Source organism: Camelina sativa, chromosome 19 (genome assembly GCF_000633955.1).
Source record: "Camelina sativa cultivar DH55 chromosome 19, Cs, whole genome shotgun sequence".
Lineage (NCBI taxonomy): Eukaryota > Viridiplantae > Streptophyta > Magnoliopsida > Brassicales > Brassicaceae > Camelina > Camelina sativa.
Genome location: NC_025703.1, coordinates 13,870,781 through 13,888,281, shown reverse-complemented (window position 1 = coordinate 13,888,281; position 17,501 = coordinate 13,870,781). Strand labels below are relative to the sequence as shown.

At 38.4% G+C, this 17,501-nt stretch overlaps 2 protein-coding genes and 2 pseudogenes across 2 annotated transcripts; 3 read left to right on the top strand and 1 right to left on the bottom strand.

Annotated features, from left to right (window-relative positions):
- LOC104767799 lies at nucleotides 781-1,834 on the top strand (annotated as a pseudogene).
- LOC104766288 (kinesin-like protein KIN-12B) lies at nucleotides 2,347-8,512 on the bottom strand. The gene is made up of 16 exons (XM_010490143.2): nucleotides 8,219-8,512; nucleotides 7,870-8,004; nucleotides 7,700-7,783; nucleotides 7,479-7,604; nucleotides 7,329-7,388; nucleotides 7,176-7,229; nucleotides 6,995-7,087; nucleotides 6,574-6,669; nucleotides 6,261-6,406; nucleotides 5,823-5,972; nucleotides 5,593-5,722; nucleotides 4,249-5,517; nucleotides 4,065-4,163; nucleotides 3,827-3,979; nucleotides 2,948-3,751; nucleotides 2,347-2,838 (listed from the first exon to the last, which is right to left on the bottom strand). The coding sequence occupies exons 1-16, from the start codon at nucleotides 8,510-8,512 to the stop codon at nucleotides 2,524-2,526; spliced, it is 4,008 nt and encodes a 1,335-aa protein (XP_010488445.1). The 3' UTR covers nucleotides 2,347-2,523.
- On the top strand, nucleotides 12,428-13,693 carry LOC109130834 (uncharacterized mitochondrial protein AtMg00810-like). The gene is made up of 2 exons (XM_019240900.1): nucleotides 12,428-12,580; nucleotides 12,641-13,693. Exons 1-2 carry the CDS (start codon nucleotides 12,428-12,430, stop codon nucleotides 13,691-13,693), a joined length of 1,206 nt encoding a protein of 401 aa, XP_019096445.1.
- Nucleotides 13,895-14,882, top strand: LOC109130833 (annotated as a pseudogene).

Sequence of the window (17,501 nt, the reverse complement as noted above, 5' to 3'; positions counted from 1 at the left end):
TGTATAAGTGAATTTGTCTATAATATTTGTAATTCATTGTCAATAATATTTTTAATTATTTTAAATTCAATTCTAATACCATAAAATTTACAACATCCAAAATTCTAATCTTATTTTACAACAATTGTCTTAATTTAATTTTTAAAAAATTAAAAAATTAAAAATATACCTATAAATTAATAATTATTAATTTACATTATAAAATAATAATTATTAATTTATAGATAAATTAATATCACTGTAAATTAATAAAATGTCTTGGTCCCAACATTATTAATTTATAGAGGTTTTACTATATAGTAATTTGAAATAAATGTTAATATTTAATATTTATTGCATAAATAAATTATAGAAAACATAAGGCGTATTATCTAGATTTGGTAAAAATAATTGTTGGAATGAACATAATTTGGTCCGATTGTTTTGGATAATTGCTAACAAAAATCGGAAACTTTACATTAATTTAATGATAATTTCGTAAATATGTTCTAACTCCAAGCCATGTGACTTGTATCGTAGAGTATAAAAAGCCCGATTGGCCAAGCTTTGTTTAGGGTTTCTGTATCTTCCTTCAACCGCCATTATATAAATCAGAGGAAAAGTAAGAGGAGAGGTTTTGATTGCAAAACCCAAACAATGAGGACGAAGACGAGGATCTCTAATCTTCATGATGATTTGGTATAGGAAATTTTCATTAGGGTTCCTTTGACATCCATGAGAGCTGTTCGACTAACCTGCAAAAAGTGGAACGATCTAACCAAGTGTCAGAACTTTGCGAAGATGCACATCGGTAAAGCCTTAGTCGCAGCAAAGGAAGCTGACTCTCAGATGATCGTGAGCAGTAGTTCTTCTACTCTTGACTTGATGAGCATTATCATCAACAGAGATCCATCTATAGAGCATAAAGGCAAAATTACTTGCCTTGACGAACAAGTAATTATATCTGACTTCTTTCACTGCGAGGGTTTAATGCTATGCATATTGAAAGGTGATTCTAAGTGTGTGGTTTGGAATCCGTATTTGGGGCAATCAAGGTGGATCGAGTTTAGATTTTATCATCACCCATATAAAATGGACAGCTTCTTTTACGCTCTTGGATATTTCGATAAGAAGAGCCAATCTTGCCGTAGGCACAAGCTCTTGAGGTTTACAGATAGTTACCACCAGTATGATCCCGAAGAGCAGTTTTTTTGGTATGAGATTTATGATTTTGACTCTGGTTTATGGACGACTCTTGATGTCACTCCATATTGGCGTATGTCCATAGCGTTTCTCTCAAGGGAAACACTTACTGGTGTACTGCTAAAAGGAACGACGAGAATTTTGAAGAAGTCTTGGTCGATTGCATAATCTGTTTCGATTTTACGAGTGAGAGTTTTGGCCCGCTCTTGCCTCTGCCCGTTACTGGTGGGCATTATGACTTTACCAGTTTATCTTGTGTTAGAGAAGAGAAGCTTGCGGTTTTACTTCAGGAAAGTGATTCAATGCTACTTGATTTATGGATTACTACTAAGATTGAGACTGAAGAGGTGCTGTGGAGCAAGTTCTTGAGAGTCAAAACTGCTGGATTTAATATTCCATTTATAAGTGGAAGCTTCTTCATTGACGAGGAGAAGAAACTCGCCTTTGGTTCTCTTGTAGATAAGCGCCACAAGGTTATTGTCATTGGAGAGGCTAATTACCGTAGGGTATTGGATTTCGGGCGAGAGTTTGGTGACGAAGATGGTTGGCTAAATTTGTGTTCTTATGTTCCAAGTTCAGTGCAAATCAATCAACCTGCAGAAGGGGAAGGGAAAGGGAAAATACAAAGCGATTTGGAAAAGCGTCGATATGATGAAAACATGTCGAGACTTGTCTCACTTGGATATTATGACCAATATAATATATGCCGGAGGAAGGAGGCAAAAGGAGAAAACGAGATATTATGACCAATATTATTGAAACTGAATTTACGCCTTACGTATGGCTTTCATTTTTACTCATTCTTCTCTTTGATCAAGATTACTCTATTATAAGATTTTTGTAAACAAAACAGTAACATTAATATTCTCATACATTCAAAATAGATATATTGGCTGCGATTGTTTTAAGGGATGCAGAAGTAAAACCATAAAATTTGGGATTTACAGAGCTGATTGATTGTTCACGTAGTAGTCACATATCTGAAGAATCTAGCAAACAGAACCAAAGGAAACCGAAGAGGAAGGAGAAATAAAGGGATCTTAGTCTTAGCTTGTCTTGGTCTTTTGGCTTTGTGTCTTAGGCCTTTTCAGATTCTTTATCTCTACTAATGTGATCAATAAAATTCTCTTACAAGGAACATCGTTTACATGAGAGATGGACGAGTACAAAAAAAATGTATGAATTGATGTAGCACATAGGAAATACATGAAAAGAGTACAAGTAAGACAATGGTGCCAAGTTTTAGATCTAAATCTCACAGAATCAGAGAAGAACCCCAACATGTCTTTCCTTTTTTCTATACACACATTACACGGAAAAAAAACTGTTGTGGAAACGAAATTATATGTTGCATCGGTCATACCCTGAGAACCAAGAGGGTTCCGCGAGCTTTGACAACTCTTCGTCTTTCTTGTAATATGGCTCGAACTCTTCTCTCCATTGGTGATCACCAGAACTTGGTGATGGCTCCATCTGTTCATCATATTTGGCCATAGCATCGCCATTAAAAGAAGCTTGCAATGATTCCACGGGATTCTGTGGCTCTGCAATGTGTTGTTGGTTAATAGTGCTGATTTCGGTTTCGTATTTCCTCTTCAGTTTGTCCATCTTTTTATATGCTTCTGTTGCTTCATACTCTGCATCCATTGCCCGTTTCTGCGAATAAACAAGCCATAATGGTTAAAGTAAAGAGTAATGTGATGAGATTAATAACTGAAAAATGGCAGATGAGGGTGAGATTCTCGAAAAATAGTTTTATATGTACCTGTGCAAGTGTCAATCCTTCTTCAGCTTCTTTAAGTCGAACAAGTAACTCTCCTGCTGCTTGAACAGCTTCAGCTGTATCTCTTAATTGTGATTGGAGACTCTTGTTCTCATCCCTGAAGTATTGTGCCTCCTTCTCTCTTTGCACCTTCAAAGCTGAAATTTCTGCTGCAAGTGCGTTTATGAATCTAGACTCAGCTCCCTTAACTCCTGCTCTGGCTGCCGCCTTTTTGACATCATCTATTCCTTCTCGGATCCTCCTATGCCTTGCAAGCAATTGGATATGCTTCTCTTCCAGGTCTGCATATTGTTCAATCATCCGTGCATGACCCTGCATCGCCATCTGCATTGCTTCCGTCAACTCTTCTGCACATCTTTTCTCGGTATCCAGTTCACGTTTCTGCTTTTCCATTAGCAACCTATTGGTATCAAGCTCAGTTCTTAATTCCTCAGCAAGAGAGATCCAGTTGCTCTCTGTTTCATTCCAACGAAGTCTTTCATGTTCTAGTGTCTTCTCAGGACTCTCATCTACTGACTCAGGAATGGTATTAAGTGGTGGAGCCTGATTAGGGTCACAAGCGTATCTTAGCTTAAGCAGGGAAGCTCTTTTCCGAGCTGATGTAAGAGTAGGGTCAGTGTAACATTGTAGCTGCGCCTTTAAATCGTGAATCTCTTCTAATAATACTTCCCTTTCTCCCATGTCACCATAGAAGTTCTTGAAACTTTCGAGCTCTTCTTGCACTCGTTTCAACTCAATCCTCGTCTGCAATACTTCAGGGTGGTTCTCATACATGTCCTTCAGAAGCTGCAGCATTATATGTAAGAAAACATTTCTCCATTGATTCAATAATATTCTAAATAATGGAACACAAAAATTTACCTTATGCTCATGCATGAGAGATGCAAATTCTTCATCCAGGAAATCATCTTTAGATAACACGCCATCCATGAGGCTTTCAAGGCGAGCAATCTTGTCCTCCCTTGTTTGTCCTATTATGGCATTGCACTCTCTCTCATGCTTGTACTGTTGCACCTGTTTTCCAGAGACAATTAGAGATGTTTCCTATATACGTCGAAAGTAGAGAAGCTAACCAACAGAACAGAAGCAAGGATCATACCAGCCGATTAAGCTGTGATATTTCAGAGGCTTGCTTAGTGCAGAACTCTTCCATAGCCATTTCTCGTCTGATAGACCCTGCTAGCACCTTTTCCACTGCCTGTAAGGTGCAGAAAACTCCTATCATATTATTACACTATACAAATGCGGAAAGAAATGCTCTAAATGAAAGCCACAATTCTTACTTTAGGAACTTGGAAATTGGACTTTTCTGAATCTTCTGAGTTGTCAATAGGTACTAACTGAAGATTAGAAGTGTCACTTATATCTTGGGCCTCACATTCTGCGCTGCATTTACATATACTGCACAGTGCTTCTTTGGGGTTCTCTTCCACTATTATATCAGCTTCGGGATAAGTCTGCACACCTACATCAGTCTTACTTAAAACGGTTGAAGGCTTGCATGCTAGAGCTTTGTGGGACAATCTGAATGTTGACCGTCTATGAGCTGTACTCTGGCGATAAGAGTCAAGAAGTTTCATGCCTCTGTGGAGGCTAGCTGCCAATTGCCTAGTTGGCACAGGAAAAGCTTCATTTTTCTTTGCAGACAAAGCTTTATATAGGTTTAACATCTCTGTGGACATAGCCGGAGAAGGTTCCACAACTTCTGTAGTCGACTGGTTCGCTCTCTCAATATCCTTTTGTGATGCGGTGGACATTGACGTTGTCCTCAAGCTTTTCCTGCTATTTCTAATCTTAGGAGAAACGCTCTCAGTGGGAGGTATTAGTACAGGAGAAGCACTAACTGGATCTATGCTAAGGCAAGGCGACACAGGATTTACAGTGACCTGTTCTGTATCATTTGATGTATCAGCTACTGATACAATTGCGGAAACATCAGCTTCGAGAACCAAGTCTTGGCATAATGGAATGTTGTCCGCCTTGCTTGGTGAATTTCCCTGGTTTGTGTCGCTAATACAAGAATGAAGAGAATTGGTTATGAAAGCAGGCTGTGCATTCGAACCATCATCCATAGTTTGCACGGGTGCTTTGATCTGATCTGTTGTGATGCTAGTTTCTGCCACAGTTAACGCATTCTCAGTCTCTGACCCACTGTTCTCAGTTTGGCAACACGCGTCCTCCATGTTAACATCTGTATCTTCAGGAAAATTCTTTCCAGTGGATTGGACATCAGATGATTTAAGGTGGGAGTTACTGTAAGATTCATCCTTTAGGGCCAATGATGAAACTATTTTCTCTACTCTGCTCATGTCCTGATTGTTTTCCTCGGTAGGTGGCGATAAACCCATTTGAGTACAAAGCCTTTCAACAGCCTCCTCATCAATTTCCATCTCAGTATCCCCATCATCATCTCCATTTGGTAATGACTTGGGATGGCCCAGGCCAAAGCTTCTTAACAAACTCAGACTTCTACGCGCATTCCAGGACGTGGTGTAAGATGCATTTGGGTTAGTTGGGTTGTTATTATTATCCTTCACCCTTTGCAGTTCATCCTGTGCGGTTTACATTAAATATTACATTAGTTGGGTTGTATCTATGTTTTATGAGATAAGCAAAAGAATGCATACCCTCAGCTGGCGTATCACTTCCCGCAAGAAATTTACATCATCCTGCATTACTTCATTGACAACAGCCTTGTTCTGTATCGCTTTTGCACGCTGAGCAAATCTTAAGGTACTGAAGGTTTCACTTCTACAACTGCAATATGTGATGCCATTTTTTTCAGAAAAAATGGAGGATAAAATAATTTCTGGAACACATATTTTTTACGTGATACTCGTATGGGTTCTTGATTTACCTTTGCGAGGGAGAAACTGCACAAACCATAGCTAACTTCGCGTTCCCACCAAGAGACTCTTGCAATAGAAATGTCAACCTGGAATCTCGGTAGGGTATATGCCTCTGCTTCCCTGTTTGTGAAATTTCTGCGAGAATGTTGATCAAGTTCCTGCATGTAATTAAAAACTGTGTGGGTTACATTGATCTTAGTTTCAGACTGTACAGAATAACATCTGAAAAATGTCAAGGTAAAAGATCTGGCATAGATAGAAGTCAGAAATTACAACCATCATTTTCAAATTGTGTTCATATCAATAAAATCCAGATTCAAATGCATACTCTCGAGAGAAAGGAAACAAATGCAGGATTGACTGGTAAAGAAAAAGGAAACAAATGCAGGATTGACTGGTAAAGAAAATTAATAAGCAGCTATGTATATGGATTATTCTGATCTTACCCAAGTTGAGAAAGTGATCGATTTATATTCCCAGCTTCCTTTAAACGATCACCTGCTGCACCGGTTAACTTTTGCCTTTCTGAACCAGCCAGATCAACAAGATTTATTCTACTTGTTTTGAAGCTGCTTAGACCATCTGCAACACTCTGTTACATATTACATTAAAATACAGTTAGATATAGATTGACATTAACCCATAATAAAATTAACTAAATAATTGCTAAACTAACAAGCATCTGAGCATCATAGCCTAGTTTTAAAACCTTGCAGTTACCAAATAATATGACCAATGTAATAAAGAAGAACAGCCCACCTTGCAGTGGGACTCGACAACACAAGTAAATACACAATGCGACCTTGAACTCTCTGCATTTACACTTGTAGCCCCAGTCCTTCTGTTTGCCAAGCCCTGCGACAGTTTAAGACTCCAGCATTATTATTGAAGATACTCATTTCAAAAGCACGCAACAAAATAGTTCAGATTGTCTACACTGCAAGACTTTGACACACTTTGGCACAATACACAGTATTGCAGTTCCTGTAGTGTAGACAATTTTTCTTTATAACCAACCAAAGTTATGCATCCCATCTTTTAAAAGTTTAGGAGAAATACAACTGATGTCACACCTAGGAAACACAAGTGTGTACGTTTTTATCAATTACTCTAGAAATCTTTCAAAGTAGAAGGGGATTAATTACCCAAGAGGAACATGAAATGAAATGATATAACAAACCTTAACCAGAAGCTTTGACAAATCCTTCAAGTTTTTCACGTATTCCTCAGTCAGATTTTCAACATAAACACCGGACTTGACATCTTCTCTAATCTGGTGCAATATTAATCAAAAAAAAAGATGAATCCAGGTTCTTTTTCTTTACAAAATGAAACAAGTTGAAGTTGCAAGTTCCTGTTACCATCAGGTTTTTTTGGCTCGGATCCAAAAGATCTGTTATTTGCTCGTTATATATCTGCAATAAAAAAAATGGGAAAGGGAACCATGTATATCAAGCTTTGAGAAATAAAAACATAATAAGCAAAAAATCTTTAGTAGAATACACTCATCAAACCTCGAGAAACGAACAGCGGCACTGGTAATTGAGCTGCCTTTCAGCGTGCTTTGCTTGCTCCTGCAAACAAAAGAAATCAACTTTTGAATGTGCTGCCTCTTTAGCAAAAATGAAACGAACAGAATGTAAACAACACCAAGGCATCATCACCTCACTGATACGGGAGAAGAGCAACTCAAAGACACGTGGTGTCAATCCTCTTTGGTCACCACTAAGATGCTCTTCCAACAATCCATTTGCAGGACCCCACATGGTATACGTTTTCCCACTTCCAGTCTGAAGAAATCAAATGTTAGAATTACAATCAAACCTGGTCTAAGAAATTTCAATACAATCCCAAAGCAACACATTGAAAAAGGAAGGATGACTACCTGTCCGTAAGCAAAAACAGAACTGTTAAATCCAGCCAGACAGTTTTCTACAAGAGGGGCTCCCACAAGCTGAAAGATTTCATCCTGCAATGAACACAAGAAAATATACAAACATCTTAACCTATGTAAATCATGAGATAATTAACCCAATAATGAAACTAAATACTTGCCTGAGTTGACTCCGGGTCAGCAATCGAGTCGAAAGTGAAAGTCTGTTCATTGATAGTGAGGGCATCGTTGGAGATCTTTTTCACTATCATCTCCTCTTCCTCACCTTTGCTTGGAGGCTTCATTCTGACTATAACCTACAAAGCGAGACAAGAGCTCGAATTGAGTAGCTTTAAACACTACCTCAGACAAATCGAACTAACCGTAACTAATAGCAATCAAGAAATTAGGGATTTTAGAATCTGGAACTTAATTTGACCAAACTCATCCAACAAATTAGGGTTTTTTTTTATCCTCGAACATTTTCCAATTTCGGGGAAAGAAAATCAAAACTTCAAAGAATCAAACTACCTTGACACCAGAGTCTGAAACCCCAGCCGCTACTCCGTTATCCACGGCAGCCTCAGCAATTAGCTTCCGTTTAAGAGGATTAGAAGACGGCGGACGCGGAGGCAAATTACTCTTAAGTTTCGCCGGAGAAGACCTATGGTCAGGCATCAACGAGTTCAGATCCGGAGGTGGAGCATTCTCTTTAGCAGATCTCATCTTCGTTCGAGACTTTGATTTCGTCAAGCTAGGGTTGGGCGATTGGGACTCTCCCATATCCCTCAAGATAGCGTTTCTTGGCATCATAAAGTGCTTCATTCTCTCTGCGGATTAACCGATTCGAAAACCCTAAAGAAGAGAGGGAAGAGCAAGATCTGCTTCTGCAACAAATCAGTGTTTCGGGCAAAGTAACGAGGAAGAAGGGAAGAGAGAGATAGAGAGAGTTTGGGAGAGAGCCGTTAATGGCGAGAATTTGAATTTCTAGATCGAGAACGCATTCACATGTTTGTTTATTATTCCTATATTGTAATATATTTTTCATCTGTCTCCGTTGATCGTGAGATTAAAATCCAACGGATGAGATCAAGTTAGGCCCCATGATTTTGTTCGACCGTTTGAGTTATTTTATTTAAGATATAATAATAATGAATCTCACGTGGCACGTGGCACGTGCCTTTAAGATTGTGTTGGGTTGGGCTTATAAATGAAGCCCAATAACAGTCCATTCCAAAATTTTAAACCGACTTAAAAAATTCTTAATAACCAACTAGACGTTTGCAACTATGCAAATAAACATATTTTGTCATGTCAATCAATAGCTGAAGATCGCTTCAAAGACTTAGCGTATGACGTATTTTATTCGGTTGCTGCGTACTCAAACGAGTCATATCAATTAATCAATAGCTGAAGATCGCTTCAAAGGTTACTTCCTTGACCTAATCGGAAAGAACGTTCTCTCGCTGAGCGAGGACGATTTAGGAAAGCTAACTGATCCAAAATGTGTTTAAGCTCGACTTTACTCACAAAAACCCACACAGGACACGCGCTTCCACGAGCTAATGGCTGAGTATGATGACATTTTTGCTCCTTTTTTGGTTTGGGCTTATTACCATGTCACGTGCTTACACGAGCTAATGGCTGATTTATTTACAAGCCCACTAAATAAATGAAAAGACACTAAACACAAGCTTTGTTGTTAACTAATCTAGCTTATTTCCTCAGCGCCGTTTACTACTACTTCTTCTACGTTTAATTTTTTACTTCACTGCAACTGCTTTAATTTGGTTATCTTTCCTTCTTCAAGAACACGATCTAATTGGGCAGGTGGAAAACAGTGAGAAATGAAGAGTTCAACTTTCTTTCTTACTATTTAGTGGGGAAAAAATTCAAACCACGAACAAACTCATGTTGTTTCTACAGGAGAGAGATATATCTTAGGGACTAATGTTGTAACTAGTTATTGCTAAACCCTAGTGCTAGTCACTATATATATTGTAAATCATTAACATGTACAAGACAAGCTTTCCTTACATGTATCAGAACAGCAAAAATCCTAAACCTAAAAGAAAAAAAAAAAAAAACAATTTCTCGTCGCTTTTCTTTCTCCTTCCTCAATTGTTCGATCTCTAGTCTACCATGACCGCTTCTCCATCTGATGTTATCAATCCTGCTTCTACCTCACAACTTCACAATATCAACATGTCTAATGTTACTAAGCTCACCGCTTCCAATTACTTGATGTGGAACCGTCAGGTTTGTGCCTTGCTTGCTGGTTACGGTCTTGCGGGGTACCTTGATGGAACCATGGTTGCACCGGAAGCAACCGTGCGCCAAGGTGAGACTTCTATTCCAAATCCAGAGTATAATCTTTGGGAAAGACAAGATCAACTTATTGTTGCTAGCCTTCTTGTTGCGATCTCGATTGAGATCTAACCCATGCTCTCCAAGGCTTCCACGTCGGCCAAGATCTGGAGCCTTCTATCCTCTACCTATGTCAAGCCAACGTGGAGACACATCAAACAACTTCGGGAACAGATCAAGCAATGGCGAAAAGGTTCCCGTACCGTTGATGAATACATTCAAGGTTTGGTTGCACGTTTCGATCAACTTGCTACCCTTGGCAAACCGTATGAACATGAAGAAAAATTGAGTATCTGTTGGGTGGTCTTACAGAGGATTACAAGCCTCTCATTGACCAGATCGAAGGTCGCGACACTCCTCCATCTATGCCTGCCATTCATGAAAAACTCATTAATTATAAGCTAAAGCTTCAAACGCAAGTCTTTGCGTCATATGTGGTTCTTGTCACGACAAATGATGTGTTCTATAAGTCTTCTGGCAACAACAACAACTCGTCTCGACACCAGAATCGCTCTGCTTCACGCTGTTCTCACCATCAATTCTCCCGTGTCTCACAGGGTAAAGGCTACCAAGGATGTTTCCAATTGTGTGGTGTGTTTGGCCATAGTGCACGTCGGTGCTCGCAACTTCCTCCAGGCGGCTCATACCAACCCTCCGGTGGTAACTATCAATCCACCTCCACACCGTGGCAACCTCGGGCCAACGTGGCTATTGTACCACCGTATAATCCAGCGAATTGGATCATGGACTTCGGTGCCACGCATCACTTAACATCGGATCTCGCCAACTTATCTCTTCATCAACCGTACACCGGTGGTGAAGAAGTGCAGATAGCGGATGGCTCTGGTCTCAAAATCACCAATACTGGGTCAGCCTCATTACCTACCCCATTTCGCTCTCTTACTCTAAACGATGTTTTATATGTTCCGGATGTTCGCAAGAATTTAATCTCTGTTTTTCGACTCTACAACACTAATCAGGTTTCGGTTCACTTCTATCCTGCACCTTTCCAGGTGAGGGATCTGAAAACGGGGGTCAAGTTACTCCAAGGCCGAACTAGAAATGAATTATATGAGTGGCCAATGACTGGTGGCTCCATCATGGCGTTCTCGGTCTCACCGGCTTCACCAACAGATTTGAGCTCTTGGCATCTTTGACTTGGGCATCCTTCCATTTCTGTTTTAAAATCACTTGTTTCTCAATTTTCTTTACCTCTTTCTTCCTCTCCACATAAACAGTTGTCCTGCTCAGATTGCTTTATCAATAAGAGTCATACACTTCCATTTTTTACAAACACAATTGTCTCATCTACACCTCTTGAATACATCTATACGGATGTCTACTGATGTTTTAAAAGGTGACACACCGTATCGACGCTTGTTCAACACTACACCAAACTATCTCAAGCTTCGTGTTTTCGGTTGCGTGTGTTATCCTTGGCTGCGTCCTTACAGGCATCACAAGCTCGAGTCACGATCCCCACCTTGTGTGTTTCTTGGTTATTCACTCACACAAAGTGCTTACTTGTGTCTTGATGTTGTGAATGGTCAGTTTTATACTTCTCGGCATGTGCAGTTTGTTGAAACGCAATTCCTTTTTACACAGCCACCTGTCATCACTTCACCGTCCACACCAACATATCAATCTCTCCACTACTCTAGTTCAATTCCGGTTCGTCCATCACAATCGGTCACGCCGCCTCTCACTTTGGTACACTCACCTATACAACCTCCAACTCCACCATCGTCACAGTCCACGATGCCTACATCTCCCTCTCCGTCGCCTGTTGACGGGTCCTTGTCTGCCACTATTGTCTCCTCTACCTCGCCATCCACATATCACTCTCATGAGACCAGAACAAAACAGAACCATGATCGATCCGATTCTGCAGCTACCTCGACTCCACAAGTCCCAAGTCCATTACCAGAAATAACAAGTCCAAGTCTCGTATCCACGTCAACATCTTCCACAAGTATATCTCCCTCGCCTTCTCCGGTTGTCCTTCCTCCGCCAAATGCAAACAATCATCCGATGAAAACTCGATCCAAAAATCATATCACCAAACCAAAAACCAAGTTCAGTCTCACCGTTTCCACTCATCATGTTATATAAAAAATGGTGGCAGAGGCATTAAAGGATCCACGGTGGCGTAATGCGATGGTGGAGGAGATAAATGCTCAGATTCGTAAACACTCTTGGGATTTGGAGCCTCCTAAGCCTGCATAGAATGTTACAACTTGTAAGTGGATATTCACTATAAAGTATAAACATGATGGCTCGATTGATCGGTACAAAGCACGGTTGGTGGCGCGGGGTTTTAATCAACAGTATGGTCTTGACTATTCTGAGACGTTTAGTCTTGTTATAAAGACGATGACCATCCGTCTTGTGCTAGAAAATGCGGTGAAACGGAATTGGGCTATACATCAGGTTGATATCAACAATGCCTTTCTCCAAGGCTCTTTGGAGGATGAGGTTTACGTCTCTCAGCCACCTGGCTTTGTTGATCGTGATCGACCGCATCATGTGTGTCTACTACGTAAAGAATTATATGGTTTAAAACAAGCTCCGCGGGCGTGATATTAGGAGTTGAGAAAGTTTCTTGTTGACTCCGGTTTTAAGACATCCTTGGCTGACAATTCTTTATTCATTTGCAAACATGGTCCGGCTCACATATATGTGTTGGTCTATGTTGATGATATCATTTTTGCACGACCGACTTCTTTGGTTCAACGGTTTCATGTGTTGTTGGCTCATCGTTTCTCTCCTAAGGATCTTGGTCCATTGAGTTACTTCTTGGGTGTTGAGGCCACCAGAACACCGAATGGTTTGCACTTAATGCAGCGGAAGTATATCACTGATCTACTGGCCAAAACCAATATGCTTGATGCTAAGCCAGTCCCTACACCGATGTCCACTTCGACGAAGCTCATTGTGTTATCGGGTCAACCGCTCGCTGATGTAACCAAGTATCGGATGGTTGTTGGAAGTCTTCAATACTTGGCGTTTACGCGACCTGACATTGCTTTTCCAGTAAATCGTCTATCCCAGTTCATGCACAAACCGACTAATGAGCATTGGCAAGCTGCAAAGAGGGTCCTTCGTTATCTTGCGGGTACTTGGACACTTGGTATTTTTCTTCGCAATGATGCTCCTCTCACGGTTCATGCCTTTTCAGACGCAGATTGGGGCAGGGATAAAGTGACATATGTTTCCACAAATGCGTACATAATTTATTTTGGAGGTAGTCCAGTCTCGTGGTCATCAAAGAAACAGAGGAGTGTGTCTCGTTCATCAACGGAGGCAAAATATCGAGCGGCTGCAAACACGGCATCCGAGCTCCGTTGGATATGCTCCCTCTTATCAGAAATGGGAATCACGCTACCGACGGCTCCGGTCATCTACTGTGATAACATGGGCGCCACGTACCTTTGTGCAAATCCAGTCTTTCATTCCAAGATGAAGCATGTGGCGATCGATTACCATTTTGTTCAAGAAAATGTTCAATCAGGTACCTTGCGGGTTGCACATATCTCCGGAGATGATCAACTCGCGGATTGCCTCACCAAACCGTTACCTCCTACTCGTTTTCATACCTTAAATAGCAAGATTGGAGTCAAGAATCTGCCTCCATCTTGAGGGAGCGTATAGGAGAGAGAAATATCTTAGGGACTAATGTTGTAATTAGTTATTGCTAAACCCTAGTGCTAGTCACTATATATATTATAAATCATTAACATGTATAAGACAAGCTTTCCTTACAGTTTCATCATCATCCTCTGTTATGTATGAATCCTTGTGTCATGTTTTGCTTGTTGTGCGGATCAGAAGAAAGTAAAGATGGTATCATCTGTCTGGAGGAATGTATAGAGCCCTATCTTAACCACCCACTCTTGTGCGGTCACTTACCCACAGTGCTGGCCCAACATTAATGAGGGCCCAACGCAAAATTTAAATAATGTGTCTTTTTCACCTATGAAAAGTTATAGGTTTTCTATAAAAGGTCACCACTTGATATTTTAAGGCCTTTTACATATTCTCAACAAATGAAAAAGGCCTTTTACATGTACATAAACAAAAACTTTATACATATCTTTAAAAAAAAAGGCCTTTTGTTTAACAGATTTTTAAATGAAAAAGGCTTTTAAAATTTTGGGCCCGAATCTTTGGCTTCACTTGCTTCCCCTGTGGGCCGGGCCTGCTTACCCAAGATCTTCACCAATGGAAACTACGACTGCCATTTTTGTTAAAATGATCTTTCCAAGTCTGTCTTTATTTGTTGCACGATATGCAACATAAACGTGGATCTAATTTGTATGGCGAACCCACCACCACTCACTATATCCGAGTTAAAGCACCATAAGCATAGCCTCAACCTCTTGTTACAAGAGTAGTCACCTTTACTTGTAATGCATGTGGTGTGGAAGGTCACCGTAACCCTTATGTGTGTTGTGAATGCCATCTCATGGTCCACAAAAATTGTATTGAGTGTCTACCGCGAGTTATAAACATCAATCGGCATGACCAATACATCTCTCATACTTTTCATTTTGGTCAAGAAGAAAGAGATTGGCAGTGTGGAGTTTGTAGGAAGGCGATTGATTGGGTCTACGGAGCTTATACATGTTGTTGTCCTAGTTATGTTGTTCATTCATTATGTGCAACGAGGAAGCAAGTGTGGGATGGGAGAGAACTCGAAGATGTGCCGTAAGAAGATAAAGAAATCGAAGAACCATTCAAGGTAATTAATGAAACCGATATCATACATTTTAGTCATGAAGAACATGTGTCTTCCTCGGAAGAGACGACATTTTTTGCACAACCATAAACTCACTCTACGGGTTGATAAGGCTTATATATTTTTGTGTCACTCTTGTAGAACCTCTTCAGGGGGTTTCAGGTACGAGTGTGATGAAGACCATTGCGATGAAAAACCAAAACCAATCTTTGATGTCCAGTGTAGTTCCACATCACAACCCTTTCTGCACGATCTGCATCCACACCCGTTGTACTGGACCTTGGTATATTTCGGAGAATGCAAGGCTTGTGGCACAAAGGCAAGTTTTTGTCTCAATTGTATAGTCTGTGAGGTTTACTCATTATGCAATGCATGATGTGTGCTACTTTAACAAGGAAAGTAAAACACAGGTGTGACGATCAGTTTCTATCACTACGTCAAGGCTCTTCTGAATTCGATACCGGTCTCTTGTGGTGTGATATATGTGAGACCAAAACAGATCCGAGTGTATGTTACTATACTTGTGATGAGTGTGGGGTCAGCCTTCACTTAAAGTGTGTACTTGGAGATTTATAATTTTATATAATACGAAGCTAGAACGAATGGATCCCACAGATCCCACTCATGAAGTACTTCCCAACAATGGTGTTACTCGACCTTTTTGTCACCATTGTAAAGTTCGTTGCAAGTTCCCCTTCCTCATAAGGAGAAACTACAGACAAATATATTGTTTACTCTTGTTCGCTAAATTGTTGTTTAGACGGTTTTAAATGATGATATTGGATAAGCACGAGTTATATGTATTTTCATTTAATTTTTTCTCCATATCACGCGAGAAAGTTTATAATGATAACATTTCGGTTTCAAACTTTATGCTAACAATAAAACTAAAATTATCTAATTAATTGAAAGAAAAATAAATAGGGCCAAAATTACATAAATATTAAACATATATAAAAGAGTTACTTAATTTTGCTAAGGTTTGGAACTTAAGAAAAGAGACAAATATACAAAGTTCAAAACTGAAATATATCAAGTGATTAACAATAAAGAAGTGGTATTGGATTCTTATTTATAAAGATTTATAAAGAGTTCAACAAAATCATTAAAAGTGAATTAAGTGAAAGATTGTTAAAGATTGCTAGACAGTTTTACAAATCACAAACTAATAACACTAAACTTTAACAGAGTTTAACAAAATATTGATCTAATAACAACATATTTTACATAACATTTAAAGTTTTTAAAAGTCTATTCAAATCTCAGACCAATAACCCCCACTAAAATTAATTATCTACAAGAAAGAAAAATAAATAGGACTAAAACTACATAAATATTAAACATATATAATAACTAATAGATAAGAAAAGGTAATTTTGCTAAGTTTTGGTAGTTACTTAAGAAAAAAAAAACAAATAATACAGTTCAAAAGGCATAAACTTTTAAATAAACATAACTGACTGTAAAAATAACAACTATTGAAACAAAATATTTTGATGGAAAAATGTGAACAGGTGAAAACACAACCCTAAAAATGTGAAGATGGATACTTTTATTTTTGTGATTTTAATTCGATCCTAATTCACAAGCTAACGATTTCAAGTAGGAAGTGTTTTTTGTTCTAAATCTTTTGGTACATCATTTTTTTTTTTTTTTCACAGGTAAATTAAAATAAAGGATTCTTCACACACACACACATATATATATATATATATATATATATATATATATATATATACTAGTAGGAAGCCCACAAATGTTAGTTTGATGAACTTTTTTTAAGTTTTTTTATTTATAATTAGTTTTGATAAAATGAAAACTAAAAAGTGAATGAGAAAAATGAATAAATATGAACAAAGTTTAAAGATTAAATAAAGAAGAAATTGAATTAATTAGAGTTAATTAGAAAATGATACGGTTATTATTATAAATTAGTTTGAAAGTGGGTTAGTGTAAGTAAAAGTAGGGATTTACTTTTTTACAATTTTTTTGGTTAATTTTTTTTTAAATGATGTACTTTTTTGTTATTTATTTATGTATGTGTGAAATATATCAAGAAAATATGTTAGCTCAGTTGGTAGTGTATTGTGTTGATAATTCAAAGGTGAACGATTCGATTTCTTTTTCTGCAAAAAAAATTATCTAAAACGACGACGTTTTGAAACTTAACAGCAACCCTAATAGAAAACATAACCCCGTTAAAATTTCCGCCCTAATAGAAGACATAACCACGTTAAATTTTCTGTTAATTGATTTAACGGTATGTCTAAAATGACCTAGTCAATAAAAGTTATCTATTTAATTTTAAAGTCAACAAAAGTTTCAGCATTTAAATGACATTCTGAAAGTTGAAAGTTGAGGATTTTCTTGACATTTTCTCAAATTTTATTGGTCATCTGATATATATATATATATATAAATATTTACCAAAAAAATGAATAAGACAGTCAAATGAAAAAATGAAGATAGACCCCCAAAATAAAAGAAATAAATTTTATACACAATCTTAACGTGAATAATAAGTTAATAACAACAGAGTGTTTATTTATTCAGTTCCTATAAACCAAAAAAAAAAAAAAAAAGTTAAGAGCTGAGATTTTTAAGTTTCTTTGGTCAAAGAAACAAAAAAGAAAAAGACAAAGAACACAAATCCTCTGATCTGATCTGAAGTTACAACAATGGCGGAGACAGCGAACACAGATCTAGAAG